Source organism: Ahaetulla prasina, chromosome 9 (genome assembly GCF_028640845.1).
Source record: "Ahaetulla prasina isolate Xishuangbanna chromosome 9, ASM2864084v1, whole genome shotgun sequence".
Taxonomy (NCBI): Eukaryota; Metazoa; Chordata; class Lepidosauria; order Squamata; family Colubridae; genus Ahaetulla; species Ahaetulla prasina.
The window spans coordinates 22,991,415-23,010,313 of record NC_080547.1 but is presented as its reverse complement, the minus strand read 5'-3'; the positions used below and the strand labels follow the sequence as shown (position 1 = coordinate 23,010,313).

General features: G+C 40.0%; 1 protein-coding gene across 1 annotated transcript; it reads right to left on the bottom strand.

Moving 5' to 3' along the window:
• Positions 1–967: 967 nt before the first annotated feature.
• Positions 968–14,855, bottom strand: STT3A (STT3 oligosaccharyltransferase complex catalytic subunit A). Its single transcript, XM_058194712.1, has 18 exons — positions 14,756–14,855; positions 11,900–12,022; positions 11,584–11,644; positions 10,537–10,658; positions 10,042–10,187; positions 8,968–9,058; positions 7,913–8,019; positions 6,959–7,123; positions 6,580–6,760; positions 5,755–5,910; positions 5,196–5,287; positions 4,733–4,888; positions 4,273–4,461; positions 3,591–3,707; positions 3,206–3,308; positions 2,657–2,845; positions 1,618–1,733; positions 968–1,220 (listed from the first exon to the last, which is right to left on the bottom strand). The coding sequence occupies exons 2-18, from the start codon at positions 11,985–11,987 to the stop codon at positions 1,182–1,184; spliced, it is 2,118 nt and encodes a 705-aa protein (XP_058050695.1). The 5' UTR covers positions 11,988–12,022; positions 14,756–14,855; the 3' UTR covers positions 968–1,181.
• Positions 14,856–18,899: the final 4,044 nt, after the last annotated feature.

Below are 18,899 nucleotides of genomic sequence, written 5' to 3'. Positions count from 1 at the left end.
GGCAGCCTACAGCTGGGATGGGAAAGTGACAGAGTTCATAAAATAATACAAAATGTCACTCCATGCAATGACTTGCATTTATTTGCAAAATAAATTGCAAAAATTGCAGTAGCCTCCTGGGCAATACCAAATGCAATCTCAACGAGGGATTTTAATTCCTGCAGCCTAAGCCCATATTTCATTTTAAGGTTCTAAGATTTATCCAATGCAATATATACTGTAGCAGGAATCTTCCAGATTTTTCCCCAATTTTATTTTAATCAAAAGTAAAACAGGAACACCCTTCAATTATATAGCTCCTTCTTTAAAACACATCTAAAATTTCTGAAAAACTAGTTTTCATAATTTACCCAGAGTGTTAGCAGTGAGGTCTCCTATAGATTTTTTTTTCTTTTCATCAGGAATATCTTGAATCACACTGTACAAAACCAAATGGTCAGTTATGGACCAAACATGTCTATTTATATCACTGGAGTATGGACAAAAAATATACGTTAAAAGAACAAGTTGGGAGAACTAATTCAATTGCTGTCTCCCTCTTGAGTTATAAATTGTATTCATTTATTTGATTATTTATAAAATTTATAAGCTGCCCATTTTAACCTTAAGGTCAGTTTGGGCAGCTATCAATTTTGTTCATTTAAATCAGCTCTCAAATTTGGACCACCTAGATCAGGGATCCCTGGACCAGCACAGGTCTGCAGCATGCCAGAAACCAGCCCGCGCAAACAAGTGAAGTCCCACCCGCGGGATGCAGGCAGCACACAAAACCACGCCCTCGGGTCTGCAGAAAAACCTTTCCCACGGAACCAGACCCTGCTACCCAAAAGGTTGGGGGCCGCTGATCTAGATCTATTGAGCAGAAATTCTTTCTAGCTCCAGTTTAGAGAACAATTGAATAAGAACAACTGATTTCAACTACCACTGAGTTATCAAAAGACAAGATAGAAAGAAATGAACAGGAATCCACATTTTCCACACCCTTTTAATATCCTTTCATAAAGCTACTCCTTCTGATTTGGTAGCGGGTTTGTATTTATAAAAATCATAATACAGATTCATTACATGAAGATGGGAATCCTTGGGCAATTAAGTCCCAATTCCATGCTGACAAAGAGTATAAAAACCATCTGTTTCACAAAGGCTCGATCAGTGCTTATTATGGTACATCTGAAGGCCGGTTACGTTCTTGACAATCCACGATTATCCAAGTCCTTTACCTGTTAAAACAAAATTTATTTTTAGGGGTTCTGTTTGTTTGTTTGTTTCAGTTTTATAAGTAGAAGGGTAATAAAAACCGAATAAAAACAAGAAGCTATTTGCAACCTTCCTTGCCAGCTTTCCACAGGCAAAGTCAACAGGGGAAGGTTTATTTTTATGGCGATTCATTTAACTGCACGAATTTGCTTAACAACTATAGGGGGGAAAAAAGAAGAAGAAGAAGAAGGTTATAGAATCAGGCACGACTCATTTAACGACGAGTTGCTTCGCAGTGGAAATCCTGGTCTTAATTGTGGTCAGTAGTTGAGGACTCATCAAGTTGTACACATCAACTCCCAGTTATGAACAATTCCCCCCCCCCAAAAAAAAATATATGATTGCATATGGTCAGCTTACTTTATATATTCGAACTAGCCAGTGTTCTGTGGTGTAAGCTTCTTCCAAAACATCAAGCTCAAAATCTTTGTTGCCAATTTCAGCGTTTCTCACTCGGTCATAACCTGGTGGGCGTTCTAAACACAAAGGAAAGCAAACCATGGCTGAAAAAACATCCTTGTTTGACCAACCATTCCTCAACCTATGAATTCCAGTTATCCCACCTTAAGAAAAACACATTTAAGCTCTTTTAAAACTCTAGGTAACTTTTTTTTTAAAAAGTGATATTTAATCAATTATGCCTGTGTCTTGTTCCATGTCAAGCTCAAAAAGGGAACAGGAGCAGAGGATTGCACAATACAGGTCAACTCGTGATATAAATTCCAAGTTCTCATAAAGCAAATAATATGAAAGACTATTGGCAGAAATCATAGCTGCAGCGAAAGTAAAAATGGAATACAAATCCAAGTTCAAAATACTTCCCATATACTCAAAACAGCACTTTTAGTGCTCAAGATATATAATATACAAATAGAATGAGACTTTTGCCTTACACACTGTAAGCTGCCCTGAGTCTTCGGAGAAGGGCGGGATATAAATGTAAAAAAAAAAAAAAAAGAGGAATGCAGGGGAATTTACTAGGATAAAGCAATTATGTTTGGAAGAGTTAGTGGTAAAAGGAAACCAGGCCACCAAAGAGCACAATAGCTGGACACCATCAAGGTAGACATCAGCCAGAGCAGAGAACAACTCAAAGAAGTAGCATAGGATCGGAAGATGTAGAGACACCTGGCTCATAGAATTGGACTCGACTGAATGGATAACATCATCATCAGTGGTCACAGTAAAATGAGATAAAATATGTTATGCGCTCTGAGATTACTACTATCTACCCCATGCTAGAGAATAAAAAAAAACAAACGAAAATTAATTTTCTGGAGAACAAAATAGAACAAAGCCCCTAAGGCATGGAAAGTGCAGAGAATAGCATATAGAAAAAGGGAATGTCCCCAAAATTAACTCCTCAATAATACTGCAAAATATAGATAACATCACTCACTTGCTTCTGTGTACACCTGTCCAAAACGGTAGTAGCACATCTTATACATGAGGCAGTTAAGCAGCACCGGGGAGCCCTCTCGGTCTACCCGGAACTCTCCGGTGGGTGTGTAGTAATCATGTTCCTTTATGTGCTTGCCGGTGTCTGTGCTCCCTCCAATTCTCACCATCCACAAGAATTTGTTGATGTCTATGGAACAAAAAGTAACGCAATTGATGAACCTGTTCCAATTCATCAGGGAAGCAGGAGGCTTTATCCTCCTACTTAAAAATCTCTCTCTGGATCGATAGTCTTATGTTTAAGATGTTTGGACTTCAACTCCCAGAATTCCTCAACCAGCCATGGGAGAAGTTGAGAAGTTGAAAAATATTGCTCTGGATTAACAAGGCCATCTGGTTTAGATTTTTTAAATACAGACAACATGAAGAATATAAGAAGCAATTTATCAGCAGCTGTAGTGAGGTGGATTTATGTAGGGTTGTGCAAAATCCAATGCCTCAGGAACCCTGAAAAGTCCTTTCAAGGGAAATAATAAAAACATAGCATTACCATCTGAGGAATATCCAGTGAGGCCTCCAAATATCACTAGCACGTAACTGACATCCAGTTCCCTCATGATCTCATAAGCCCGCTCTTCAGTGGATGCCATGGCCTGGAAACACATATCAGCTCATTAATTCAACTTTCATCAGTTTGCTGAGGTATAAAAATATGCTATTATTATTTTCATGCAATCGATCCACCACCACCGCAATCATAATGTGTGCTAGTGATTCACAGGTAAAATAGGAAAGAATAAGGATCTAACACCTGTATTCAGAATTCCTTGAAGGTATAAAGGTAATCATGATTTTTTTTTTAAAAAAAATATTGCCTTCAATATTCAGAATACAATGAAATTTATGGAAATAATTCATAAGGATTCAGCACCTACCTGTCCAACTCGGGAAATATGTGTATTATTCCAAGTATTATTATCCACGAGGATGGTTCGATTTGCCATAGCTGTTATCTGATAACCATAATCCCACCACGACATAACTTTTGCATCCTGAGCTCAAAGAAAAAGACAATCCATAACATTTCATTGAACATGCAAATAACAGAATAAATGTTTATGAGCTATAATAGCGAAAAAAAGTCTGGTTACAAAACAAGTATTTTGTAACCTGATTTACATCTCAAGTTTTCCAATTGGATGAGAATGCTAGCTCTCTAGTTGTTAATTATATAATTATATAAATATACAAACAGAATGAAGACTATTGCTAACATAGTGTAAGCCGCCCTGAGTCTTCGGAGAAGGGCGGGATATAAATGTAAATAAATAAATAAAAAATTAGGACAATTAAAGTTTTGTCCACAGGCAGTGAAAAGATAAAAGCAAAACAATGAGCGTATTACACTTGCCGAGAATGTATTTGTCCTGTAGCTGTCTCAGAAATCTTTGTGATACCTAAAAGCTTTAAATATTAGCTGACATTCAGACTTTAGACAAAATTTTGGTGGCTAAGAAACAGAGACCTTTTTTTTTTAAGCAATAAGAGAATCTAAAGCCTGTTCTAGTTTTCTTATCAATGTGCTTGCACAGAGACCAATTGTGCAGGTATTATTACCTCTGGTGTATTGTGACGAAGCCAATAATACGCTTCTCTGAAGTCATCGAAAATAATCCTGCTCCCGTCACCACCACGAGCAGACAGAACTATTGAGGGAGAAGAGTAGGCTTCACTGGTTACCCAAGTCGAATGAAAGGTGTAAGTGATCAAGAAGAAAGCCATGACAAGGATCATTCCACTGGCAACCTAAGAAGCAACCGGAATCATTAAAACATGCCTAAGCTATTTTTTTTTGGGGGGGGGGGAAACAAAACACCGTTTTATTAAAGGAACCTTTTAACAGACATTCAGAAGCATCTCTTCTCTGGCAAATCATCTAGAGACAGTTCCAATGATATCTCTTCCCACCACTAGTAAAGTAAAACATTCCTCACCCAATGTTGTAAGTTGCATTTTTAATACGTGGCGGAAAACCTTGACCCATTAAAGAGTTATGCTTGCTTATACCACCACTCACTTCATTTTTGATGGGGTAAGTAGAATCCTGTTGCTTTTTAGTTTTCTTATCGGGTCGGCTGATGTCTAGATTTTTCATGTAGGTCGACAATACTTGAGAAACTCCAATGCCAGACAGAATACACATAACTGGGGCCAGTACCAGCATGAGACGAACCTATTAAAACACCAAAATACTAAGCACATTCAGCCATATGTATAGACGTAACTTTCTGGGAGGTGAAATTGCAAAGGGGATCAGATATGATGCCTGTTGTCTCTATTTATTCCCCTCTGGACAAATCTCCCCCCCCCCACCAACCCCCCCACCAAACTCTCTAACTTGCCCAGTGCGTCTTTTCTAAGCAAAGAATAGAAATATCTAATGTACCTATTAAGAGTAAAATAAGACAATCTCTTTTATTCATACTAATACATTCTCCCCAAAACACAAATCCAATGGTAAGCCAACATTCGGGACTCACCATCACAGCAGAGAAATACATGCTTGTGACACCATACATGATAATGAAAATTCGGGCGTCAGACAGATGGCTGAAACAGTAATACAGGCCAACTGTAAGGTAGAAAGAAAACAGATCAACTGTCAAGGAAACACAGAATATGATATAGAAAAAAATTATCAAACAAAGCTTAAGACTGAATTAGACATGTGAATAAAGGTCTAATTTATTCAAATTTTACTAATAAATTAGAAGTTTGAATAGAAACTTTGAAGGCACCAAATAAGATATTCTGATCAACGTTTCCCCCAATATTTCTGTGAGACACTTCCCCAAGATTTTCCTTTAATTCTCTATTTTTCCAAGTAAGAATCTGGTCCTTTTTTTAAAAAAAAAAAGCCAAATTTCAGGGGAACATTGTTTGCATGAAAGCATTTAACATTTTACTAGTCAGTCAAGTCAAGCTTTATTAAGGTCAAAGATCAGTATAGAATGAAGCAATTAACCAGGACCAAACATATGACACAAGCTAAAAGAAAATACATAATATTATTGTCACACATTTCTACACTATACAAACCTGGAAACATGAAAACGAGAAGCTGAAGATCAAAATAGTAGGATGACCATGTGGTGGGCTGGTGCTCAGAAACTGAAGCAATGATTGGAATATTATTCTTTGCATAAGAAGGATCAAGCAAAGAATAGAAACGTCCAGTCCATGGAGAAATTTTTCCTGAAAAAATTGAGAAATAACCAGGCTCAATAAAAATAGTTATGCAGTAGTGTTATAGTAACTTCAAGCAATAATATCTTAATATGCCTGCATAATGCCTGAATTACACACACGGGGACACACACACACACACACCTTCTATAACAAATGTAGAAATTTGGTTTTGTTAAGTTAGAATCAAAATATTTTTCTCAATCATGCCCAGAAAATTTAATCAGGATTATTGCTGCTTCTTCCTCAGACTTATGAACCATTTTGACTAAATAAAAAACTCTGCTCCTGCAAACCAGATTGTACTTATTTATCCAGAACTCTTCAAAGCTTCAATCGCATGACTAAGTCCAATTATTCATTTGATTTTAAACAGCATCCAAAAGCTGTAGACTTTTAATCTATTTCCACAACATAAATTGCTTTCAAATAAGTAAGCATAAACATTCTTCTCAGGAAGTTGCAATGGCCCAAGAAGCATGCTGACACAGTGAAATTATCTCATGTGTTGAAAGATTATTGAGCCTCAAGAGAAAAGAAAAAAAGAGAACATCCAATCAAAACCAGAGAAACTCTCCAGTAAAATAGTATTTTTCGGGATCTATTGAATTAATGTTCCAAAGAAACTGTACAGAAAGACATCAGTATGAATTGTTAAGACCCGCAGCTTCTCCTTACCTGTTAACATCAAAACAGCTCCTATGGACAGAAGGACAAACCCAACCAAGGAGATGACGCTTCTGAAGAGGATCTCAAATTGCTGAGGATTCAGTTTGCTGCGCAGGTAATCCACGAAGGCATGAATCTGGCAGAGACCAAATACCCCCAGGGCAGCCATGTGTTCAGATGAAAGAACAGGCTACAGGAAGGAAAGAATAAGCTTGATTAAGCTTACTTTTTATGACAACTGAATGCTTTTTTTCAGCCAGCAGGCTACCCGAATTAGCTATTTGGCTCAACTACTGTCGCTGTCAGATGGCCAAATCAATAGAAAATTAGTTCAAGAGCAGAAAAAGCTTTACACCATCCCCTTTCCTCAATCTTTTAGATTTCTTACCTGGAAACCGACAAAAGAGATCTGCATTGAGAGGATAGTTCCTAAGCAGTATACTGTACAATAAGCCACATAGATCCGGTGGGAGAACCGTCCAGTCAACATCAGCACCAGGACGTGAAGCGGAATTAGGTTGATCAAAAACACGTAGCCACCCCAAGAAGAAACCTGAATGGGGTGGGGGGGGTGAAAGCAAATGGAACACAGAAATGATACATTTCTAAATGTCGCAAGTGCACGATGGCTTAGGATGCTGTCTACAGTATGTGTGACACAAAAGCTTCTCTTCCCTCAAAATTTTTTACAGTTCTTAACAAATAAGTTTTAGAGTTGCTTAGCATGCTCATCTTTGTAACACAAGCAAAAGCAGCTGTTGGTCCATGGGGGCTAATATAATGGTTTAAGTCATGCTAGGAATAGGAAGGCATTGTCTGCTTTTTGCCTTCATTCTTGAGGGTCAGTGACTGACTCCAGACCAGAGACAAATTCTCGGCTTAACTATCTAACATGATTTCTGTGAAAATAAGCATTGGGGAAAGAAAGAGACACATTCTCTCCCTTGGGCCCCAAGAGATAAGGTGTGATTTAAATTTAACAAATAACTAAGCTGCAAAAGAAAGGGAACAATCTGGTCTTTATTTAGCAATTTATATGAATATAAAAATAGCTTGGCTTTGACAAGTATCACAGATGGAGGCTAAGAGGCACATGCTGCTGTCTGAAGTAAGGGAACTGTGGTACTAATTTCCCCTTTCCTTCTCCAAGGAGAGGGGCACATCCTTCAAGAATGATGCTAGGTGGTCCTAAATACAAAAGCCGGTGACTACAGAAATTTACGACGCTACAGCAATGTTTACAAATGTACAAAATATAAAGAAGTTGGGAAATGATTCCAGCCAGAATTTTGTCTGTTTTGATGCGATGATTCAAGGTATCTAGTGAGAAATTATCACTCACCATGTAGAAATAGGCAAGTGCGCAAATGGCCGCCCAGTAGATTGAACCTGTCTTCACAGCTTTGATCCACATATAGTAAGTCAGAAGCATACAGAATATAGCAATACCTGGAAATAAACCAGATCTAAGTCAAACTTCAGGCTTTGCATCCAAAGGTAGAGAAGGATAAGCCTGCATTACCACATCGTAGAGTAAAAGGTACTATAAAACGGTGTTTTCCAATTTTGGCAAATTTAAGATGTGTGAACGCCTAGAATTCTCCCGCTAGCATATTTAAACGCACAATTTAAAGTTACCAGTTGCCAGAGTTGGTAAACACTGTTGTATAAACTGTTGAGTTGTCAAAAAGAGGACTATTTGTCATAGATTTTATTCTAATTTTTCTTCACACAATTCACTTATTCATGTTTCCAAAGGGCATGCAATATATTCATTAACATTAATTCTATCATTTTAAAAACATCATGAAATATTATGAAGGCCACAATTGGTATCAACAGAGAGCTAATCTTATAATGCATTTTAAGGATTTTTACACTTTTGCACTATTTCTTTATAATAATTTTTAATAAAGCTCCAAGAAGCAGCTTTCATGTGAAAAATACTTAGCAGTGAAACCAGAAATAGGACTTGAACTAAAAAGTCATTTTACTGCCAATAAAATTATTAAATCCAAAGCTTCCTTATTTCATACCAGGAACAAATGTTTTATATCTGACTGAGCAACAGATGGTTCCAATTTTAATTTTATTAATCTGATTTGAGAGATGAATGAGGATTGTTAAATCAATACACATTAGCTTGGAGATGATTATCAACAAAGAGATCAAGACTGAACTAACCTGTTTCTTCAATCCTTGTCAGAGATATTGGCATTTTTTCCTATAGTGCCATACAACAGAGTATTCTATGTTTCTGTATGTAAAGTACATTTAGTTACTTATATATTGCTTGTGTGACTGAAGAGAGACCGATCCTTTCTTCCTTCCTTTCCTTCCTCCCTCAATTTATTCCAGGTTGAAATTATTAAAGACATTTTAAAAAACTGACCTCACCTTCATTATCATAAGAGCCTGCAACAGAACGGGAGATGTAACCAGGCACCACAGCAATCATTGCAGCTGCCAAAAGACCAGCTCCAGCATCCTAGGCAGAAAAAAAAGGGGGAAAAAGAAAGTCACTAATCCTGACATTTTTTCTAAGATGTTTAAAAAGTATAGGGAGGGAGGCTCCATGTATTTCATAGACATGATCACTTTTCTTGCATTTATTATTATTTTGTCAAAAGGGTACAAATAAAGAAGTGATGAATAAAGGCTGCTACAGAGATTTAATCTTTTCTGTTAACCGAAGTCTAAGTAAATTTCTAATTTGTAACCAGCAAAAACCTTCCCATTTAAGTATCTCAAATATATTTTATTTCAGTATTCAACATGTGACCTTCCATCTTTTTTTTTTATTCAAAAAGTTTTACAAAAATTTCCCCCCCTTTTCCCCCACCTCCCCTCCCCCCTCCTTTCATAACCCCCCCCCCCGACTTCCCGGAACTAGCACAAGGTATAGTTAAAAATAAAAGAAACATATGCTAAAAAAATTTCGTCCATTAAAACATTAAAACAACACAAATGAATGCATCTAAAAGCTTAGACAGTCTTTTACTTCAACATAGCTAAGAACATTGTGCTTATTACATTTTTATCCCACTTTTCAATGCAGAGAACATAAATACCCCCCCCCATTTTTGCACAACCACCCTGTGAGGTGTGATGGGCTGAGATGTCTGGCACAAAGTCACGCAGCTGGCTTTCGTGCCTAAGATGGGATTAGAACTCACCGTGTCCTGATTTCTAGCCAGCGCCTTAACCACTATACAATAGTATTACACTTTTCTTTACTGCTTCCCAATATGCTAACATTACACCAACACAGATTTCCACTAGCTCCTGTTTCCCCAAATATAATGATTATATTAAGTTTGGAACAGCCTACAATTCTTGCTTATATTGGCCAATCAATAGTTGAAATGAGGAGAAACTTTAGAAATAAACTCGGCAGTCTCAACGTTTCTACTGCAATGCACAGAAAGTACAACTACCATTCCCAGAAACCGGCTCTATTTTTGTGATTACCTTAAGTTCTTTGGTGAGGTGGTATGTTACTATGGTGGTGAAGGAAGAAAAGAGGGGAGCCAGAAACACGCACACATTTCGGATGTCGATTGTGATGTGGAAGAAGTGCAGAACGTGGTAGATGGCAGCCGATGTGATCATTAAACCTGAAATAAAGTGAAGAAGGAATATTATTTGCAAAGAATTACTGGCCTGCTAGATGGCTATGTTTCGATAGTCTTAAGCAAAATTTGGACTGCAGAGAGAACTACGGTAGCTCTCAAAAATCACCGGCTGACTATAGGCTCTCTTACAGATCAGTAAGCATGCTTTTCCCTATCAAATGAAGCCAATACCACACTGGATTAGTTATGTTTGGCTGCATTACCTGAAAGATGAATGACACTTGCTTACCCATTTCGGGGGAAGCACAGAACATCAGAAAAGGACTATTGTAAAATGTGATGCCATTACAATACGTTGTGCGCTGGTCTTAGAGAAATGCCTGGCTCTTACCTGGATAGATGGTTCCACCTATGATCCTTCCCAGAGGATACCATGCTCTATCATCAAACCAGTTGTGAAATTTATAAAAACCCTCTTCTGCCAAGAAGCGAGTGGTGCGGTAGTTAAAATATCTGTGGGAGTAACAGAAATCTCAGTCCTTTGCTAGTAAGATTTTATTGTTTGCTGTTCCTCATATTGCAGGCTTGGCCTTCTGTTACAGTTCTTATGTAGAAAAGCTCCCCATTCTACCACCAACTTGACCAACTTGACCAAAGCAGGTTTTCACTTGGAATCAAGATTCGTATAGAATCTGAACAGAAATATCACGAATGGATAAAGGATTAATCTTCCTTGCAGTCAACCAAGAAAATGTAGCCTTGCATTACATTTCCAGACATTGTTATGTGCTCTTTACCTTACTGTAAAAACACAAATGTTCCCCTTATACAAATTGCTCTTCATCATACTAGACCAGAGGTCTTCAAACTTGGCAGGTCTAAGACTTGTGGACTTCAACTCCCAGAATTCTCCAGCCAGCCTATTCTGGGAGTTGAAATCCACAAGTCTTAAAGCTGCCAAGTTTGAAAACCTCTGTACTAGACAGTAAGCATCTAATACAACTCATAACCATTCAACTGTAGTCCATTATTCTGAATCAATCTCACAGTTGTAAACATGCCTTTAGAACAGTGTTTCTAAACCTTGGCAACATGGCAAGATTTGTGAACTTCAATTCCCAGGGCTAGCTGAGTAATTCTGGGATTGAATATCTTAAAGTTGCTAAGGCTGAGAAACAGTTTTAGAAGAAACAATTCTATTATATTTCATACTCAAAATCAGGCAGAACTGGCTAATACTAATTTTATTGCAAAATTATCTGAATCTAATCCTAGTTCTTTGTCTTCCAGATATATTTTGAAGCCCTATTCTGAAGCAGAACAATCTGTATTATTATTTGGAAGCCTAATATTCTAATCTATAGCAACAAAACCTGCACCTGAACTCATTGAGGCAAATGATGTCTCCAATCAAATCAGAATCAAGAGGGATACTTACGGATCAAATTCATGAATGACACTCTCAAATCGTAACACAGAGAAAAGTCTAGTAGAAAAAGCTGCAATACAAAGAAATATGTAGAGGCGATTATTTATTTATTTATTTAGCATCACGGTTAGTTATCATGATGTTTCAAGTTATTAGTTATTTGCCAATTGGAAACATAGAGGCTAGAAATCCTGAAATATACCAAGTCAAAGTTGATTATATGACTAGGAGAACAACATTCCATTCAAAATGGAATTCACACTAAAAAACAACAACAGGTAACACCATATTCTTGCCAGCTAGAATTTTTAAAGCTCAAACTTACAAAGAATAGCTGCCATTGACAAAATCAGGAGCTTGAGGAGGGTGTCCTGTTTTTCATATGACAAGCGGAGGAAGCCTAACTTGGTCATTCTGGCAAAGGTAACCAAAGGCAACACTTAAACACCTGAAAGGGAAAAAAATAAAAAAATAAAGCATAAATACATTCTTCAAGTCAGCCTTATTAACACACCATAATAAGCAAACACACTGCATTGGGTAAGACACTGGCACAGATTTCATTTTATCAGGGTCAAAAAATTTTCCTCAAAACAATGTACCATCCACCCATCCATTCACCTAAATGAGTGCAATTCTAAGTATACTTCTCCAGAGTTCAACAGGAAACACACAAGAAATGTTCACTGCTTTGTTTAATCACAACCAGGGTGGTGGCTTAAGGACCTAAACAATCAATGCCAACTAAAACAAAGAACAGCTATCTTTCTTTTTACATTTTCATGTGTTCACAATAAATTCCACTGTTTAATTTTAAAACTTCAAAAAGCAAGTTATGAAACACTACCCATCAATTGCCAAAAACTTTCAAAGCAAACATTTCAGCATTACTTAAATTATCTTTTTTCCATCCAGTAGCCTCTGAGGGAGCCCAATTAGCAAAAACGTTATCTTCTGGATATGGGTTTCACACAAAAGTTCAGGTTTACAGAAGTTTGAAAAGGTTACGCTGACATGTGTTTATCTTATGCAACCTTTAAACACTGCTTAAAATAAATATTTGTTTGGCGGGCCAAGTGGTGGATTTACAGGAACATGTACTTCGTGAAAACAAAATCAAGATGAAAGTTAATTGCTTAAAAGCCAATTTCATAGCTGCTCCAGAAAAAAAAGATAATTTCTGCTTCAATTTCCTATTTGAAAAGGATGGGCATTTTTTTCAAATCAAGTTTCATTTGGGATTCAATAACAATCACAGATTTCCTTTTACCTTAAACTACTTAGCAATGAATGAGAATAAGGTTTCCAATTAAAAAAAATCCAATAAAACTAGAATTATAAGGGCTACTATTCAAGTGCTGCAATTACCCAATAAAAATTACATCCAATAAAAATCAGAATCAAGGCTAGGAATGATCAGTTACGAACAAATAGGAGTAAAACATTATTAATATCCCAGGTCAAGTCCATCAGGCATAGGAGGTACTTTTCAAGCAGCTGTCCTATTATTAAGCACACAATTTAATTTTGAGATTAGAATACAGCAGCATTCAAGACCACAAAGATTCACAGCAAAGTTGTTCTAAATATATACTCCACTGTGCATTTTAAAACTCAACCATGGTCTATATAGAATCACTTCTGTATAGTACAGAACTCTGAGATTTAAAATCAGTGGAAAGTTATCAAACTGATACGAGCCAACTTAAGCAACTGTTAACCACTGACTTGAACAGGTTTCCTTTCCAAGTCTCTAAGTCAGTGCTGGAGAGTTGGGTAAGTTGGCTCCTATTAGCTTGACAAACCTCAGACTTACAGAAATACAGATTTGCACTAAATATTAAGAATGCAGTGAAACAAAGGTTTGATCAGCTTCTGCCAAAATGCTTCAGGGTTACATAACCTCCCAGATTCCTTCCACATTTTAATTTTTAACAATTCTAGATCTCAGGATGTGATTCCATGGATTTAAAGGATCTTTGTGCATGCAAATGCTGCATGAAGCAAGGACCTGGATGCACGTTCAGCTGTCTTGAAAAGTGGGAACTGTACCGATAAGATGCATAAAGAACTACTGAATAGAATCAAAGCCAAAAAACAAAAAAACAAAATCAAACTTGCTTTTACAGTAAGATCAGTTATGTGCAATATCCGGAAACAGCCAGTCTGACTATTCTTAGCATCTAGACAGAGATTTTTTTAAGCACTGCTAACGGTAACTTTTCGAATAAAAATCCATCGTCCTGGGCCCTTCTGGATGCCAACCATACACAACTGTGATCCCCGAAAACAACAACAAAAAAAGGCTGTTAAACACTGAGGATCAGGGGTCTCCAAACCTTGGCCACTTTAAGACTTGTGGACTTCAACTCCCAGAATCCCTCAGCCAGCTTTGCTGGCTGAGGGATTCTGGGAGTTGAAGTCCACAAGTCTTAAAGTGGCCAAGGTTTGGAGACCCCTGCTGAGGATGATGAGATCTCCCTCACAGGCAGAAATATCAAGGATTCAAGTGAAAAAAAATGTTCCTAGGGGAGGAAACCGGACTGACAGAATCAAAAGGCCCCCAGTCCAGGGTTTCCATGGGCGGAGAAATCACACCTTAAAAGCTCCACAAGATCAATGAGGCTGCGCCCTTCTACCTCCCAGAGGGGACGCTGCACAAGACCACCCTTAAAGGCTTAAAGGGTCGAGGGGGTGTGTGGGGGTGTTAGTAAACCAGGGTCAATGCTAACGTGTGAAGTCACCCTGCCTGCGTGTCCTGATTTCATTCATTCATTCATTCTCTTGGCGGGCGGGCGGGCGGGGGGAGAAGGAGAGCTTTCGGGCCAAGCCCGTCTCAACCCTCCCCGTTGCCTGGGAAGGATGGGCACCGATTCCCCGAGGAGCTACTTTTCTAGCTGCAAGGCTTTTTTGTGGCGTGGTTGGGGGCGATGCAGAATGAAGCCGCGTTAAGCACGATCGGCGGCCCGAAGGAGGAACCAGCCACCCGATTCTTTCCAGAGGCCGCCTTGGGCCGATCGCGCGTGAGGCGGTCGGGGGAGCGTCCACGGCTCCCCCCCCCCCACGCCCCTCAGAGGCGATCCCACCGCCCAGCCGCCGCCGCCGCCGCCGCCCTCCTCAGTTCCCTCAGGCTGCAGCAGCCACGCCGCCTTCCCGGCCTGATGAGGCGCCGATTCCTCACCGGGGATTCAGACTTCGCTCTCCGCCCGGCTCCCTCAGCCATCCGCTCCACGCGAGCCCACTCCCAGCTCCGCAGCCCGCCCGCCCTTCCCCCAGCCCTCCATCCCGCCCCGAGCACCGACGGTGGACGACGACAGGCCGAGGGGCGCGTCGATCACGATGAGGGGCCCGCCCCACGGCAAAGATAACCGGACCGAGGCCACGTCCGTCAAGCAAGCGGAAGTTCGAGGGACGAGCGCCGCGAGCTTCCGCCCCCGATTTAGAAGGGAAGGCGTGCCCGACCGGGTTGGCTGTCTTGGAGGAGGAGGGAAGCTTGGTTGAGGCGCGAGTAGTGACGTGTCGCTCTGGGTAACGGGGACGAGCGAGACGGAGCTGGGTGGGGGCGTGGCCAGAGGCTTTCACGTGGCAGGCAAAGGCAGGGCGAGTTCGCGCCCGGGGGCCCCCGAGCGCATCTTGAACCGACAAGATTGAAGGACGTGGCTGGAGGTCTTGCAAGCTTTTCCCAGTCTGACGCCCTTCAGCTGGAACGCGTGCGGCTGCCGGAATCCCGTCAGGATGACCTCACCTGCTGAAGTTAGGGCATGGGTCTGCCTAATTTAATGAAAAGAAGGACTAGGGATGACATAATAGCAGTCTTCAAGTATCTCAGGGGCTGCCACCAAGAAGAGGGAGTCAAGCTATTCTCTAAAGCACCAGAAGGCAGGACAAGGAACAAAATATGGAAACTAAACCAAGGACAGCACCAACCTGGAATGAAGGAGAAATCTCTTTAACACAGGGGTCTCCAACCTTGGTCCCTTTAAGACTTGTGGAATTCAACTCCCAGAGTCCCTCACACACGTCTTAAAGGGACCAAGGTTGGAGACCCCTGTCTTAACAGGTTCAAAAGTTGTGTGGTGCTTCATCACTGGAGGTTTTTAAGAAGAAATTGGACAGCCACCTGTCTGAAATGGTATGGGGTCTCCTGCCTGAGGGGGTGGGGTGGGGCTGGACTAGAAGATCTCCGAGATCCCTTCCTATTCTGTTATTCAGATCTAAGGTGCCAGCACCACCAAAGCTGACACCATACAGAGCAGGGGGTCTCCAACCTTGGCAACTTTTAAGACTTGTGGACTTCAACTCCCAGAATTCCTCAGCCAGCTTTGCTTTGCTGGCTGAGGAACTCTGGGAGTTAAAGTCCACAAGTCTTAAAAGTTGCCAAGGTTGGAGACCCCTGATCCAGAGCATAGAACAATTCAAAAAGGTAGTGCAAGATTGGAAGACGTGGAGAAACCTAATCCACAGAATTGTCGTCATCAACAGTGCCAGCCTTTCTGGAAGGCATCAGCTTAAGATTTTTGAAGGGCCGGTTTGTAGGGGACTGATCGCCCGCTGCTTATTTTATTATTAGAGGAAATCCAATATGCCACCGATTTCAACTGGTATATTCCCAAATAAGCATACCTAGCTGATAGCTTCAGGTATCGTTTCCTCAACGCCCAACGCTAAGACCAGCTCTGTCCAAAGACTTTTTCTTTCCATTTCCTTTTGAAAACGAGACAGAGTAGCAATTGGGTACAAGTGATGAGTCTGCATTTTAAAGATCAAAGTCTTTAAGATAAGATGGGAATAAGCAAGGTCCCAAAGGGAAAGCTGTGTTTGCACTAAGCAAGCTAATAGGCTAATATGCTGTGGAAAGTTGATAGTTCTGTATAAGAACCCCAATGCAAGTGATTCGTTTGGATAATAAATGTTATGTGCAAATACATTAATTGTATTTACCCCAAGTTTAATTTACCATCCAGTCCCAAGAGTTATCAAACGTTATCAAAATTAAAACTTGGCCTTTCCCCCATCCAGTTCTCAACCTGGTTCTGCCAGGCTTGAAGGGCAGCCTCAGACATCTCTTTCAAAGATATTCTTTATAGTATAATATGCATGATTTCCAAATGCTCTACATCAACCCTGAGCATTCTGACCTTCTCTTGCTCCTTCCACCTCAGTCCTTCCCTAATGACAGCTGTTACATTTTTTGAAAACAAGATATAAACAACTAATAAATAATAACATAATTTTAGGCACTATATCAACAGCAGCAGGATTCTCTTCTTCATTTGTTTCTGCCTCCCCCCTCTTTTTTTTTGGAAACCAAACTTCTTGCATTGCTCTCATGATGCCTATTGGGCAGCACATGAAAAGCTGCAGTTAAAGGCAAAAATTAATACATTCAAAGCAGATAATCCTATGCCATTCTTTTTAAAAAATCTATATACACATCCCTAGTTGTTTTTCAGCATTTATACAATTCTCCCGCATTCCCTGAAAAACGTAATTTTAACCCACCCTGTCCACCCACTTTTGGCCATAAATGCCATTTTGGGTCATTTTCCAAGCAGTAAAGTTTGAATCGGGAACAGAAATTCTTTGAAGCAGTTTGCAGAAAGTTTTAAGTTTTTATTCTGCCATTCTCCCATCCCCATCAAAATGAGTTTCATGATTCAGTCACACAATTACTCTTTTTTTTTAAATATATCCCATTTTCCTTTAATGGTTCAGTGTGAAAATACAAGAGAAAACATTTATCTGTAGACTGACTTCAGTTCTACAAAAACCAGAGGGCTTTTTCTTTTTTAAAAAAATCTCATAATGTTTAGCCAAACACAAACTGACATGCATAAGGAATACTGCCTAAGATCAGGACCACATTATACTTCTTTGTGCATACACAATTACATATGTACACACACAGACAGATGAATACATATGAAGTTCACATATCCTGAGCTGAGGAGTCCTTAATTTCAATTGCAGCTACAATCACACAGGAGCACTTTGGTGTACATCGTTCTCACTCATTTGGGAGAATAATTCCAGGTCAGGCGTCCTATCAGTATTTGAATTGGAGGCCTTTGGAACTGACATTAGCAAATTCGCTGTTCTGCATATTGGGCTTAGCACCAGTGGCCCCTGTGTAGACTTGTGCAAAAGCCCTGTTGAAACCATCAGCCCCCTCACCAGTTTCTCCATAGATACCTTTTGTAATCTCCCTTGTGTACAAGTCCTCTCCCACCCCCGCACAAATAATCCATCTCCAGAATCCATAAATATGTTCCTTAGAACAGGGGTCTCCAACCTTGGTCCCTTTAAGACTTGTGGACTTCAACTCCCAGAGTCCCTCAGCCAGCAAAGCAGAGCTGGCTGAGGAACTCTGGGAGTTGAAGTCCACAAGTCTTAAAGAGACCAAAGCTGGAGACCCCTGCCTTAGAACCATTGTTTCTTGCAAGATTTTAACAGTATATTGTCAAACTTACAACCCCAGACACAAGAATTAACAAGTTTTCGCTTCAGTGCCTGACTTTACCCGTACGCTTTTCAAAATTTCCCTTTCAATGTTCAGAAGGTGCTTTTCAAAAGCTCCAAGGATGTAAGTAAAAAAACAAAACAATACATTCTGTCCTTAAGATTAGGAATTTGTTGCATCCATCAAAAACAGATTCCTTTAGAATAAAAAAAAAAACCCAAATAAAGAGAAGCCACCAAATGCCAGGAAGAGGCAGAGCCCACCTGCACCCCATCCCCGACAAATCTTAACCTTGGCCAAATATTACATGATCCACTTTTCATTTCAGCACACAACGGGGACTACAAAATCCTGACCTGAGGTAACCATATAAAGCAGGGGTCTCCAACCTTGGTCCCTTTAAGACTTGTGGACTTCAACTCTCAGAGTTCCTCAGCCAGCTCTGCTTTGCTGGCTGAGGGACTCTGGGAGTTGAAGTCCACAAGTCTTAAAGGGACCAAGGTTGGAGACCCCTGATAAAAAGAACTGTGACCACTGAGAAAAATCCAACACTTGTGGTAAAGACCCCATCAGCATCAGAAAGCTACGACAATATGCGTTACAAAAACCATTCATCCTGGGAAATGTGGGGAGGTAAGGAAATATACAAAAAAGTGCACAGAAACAGGCTCATTACACACTATAAAAACAAGCAAAGAACCTGGCTTCCGAAATAAACTCACAAAAGTGTTAAAAATCCAGGCTCCTCCCACCCACTCGCCCAGCGCCCGCCCGCCCACCCACAGATATTTCATTCTACCACTCACTGAGATGCAAACATCCAACTGGGGCTTAAAAGAGAGATCACAAGGGAAAATGCACAAAC

Bases quoted from the DNA above. Each gene is read 5' to 3' on its own strand.
- STT3A (XM_058194712.1), bottom strand. From the start codon at position 11,987: ATGACCAAGTTAGGCTTCCTCCGCTTGTCATATGAAAAACAGGACACC. The intron at 11,645-11,899 runs GTAAGTTTGAGC...TTTGTATTGCAG, and splicing joins GTCAATGGCAGCTATTCTTT to CTTTTTCTACTAGACTTTTC. The intron at 4,889-5,195 runs GTGAGTCCCGAA...GTGTTTTAATAG, and splicing joins TGTATTTCTCTGCTGTGATG to GTTCGTCTCATGCTGGTACT.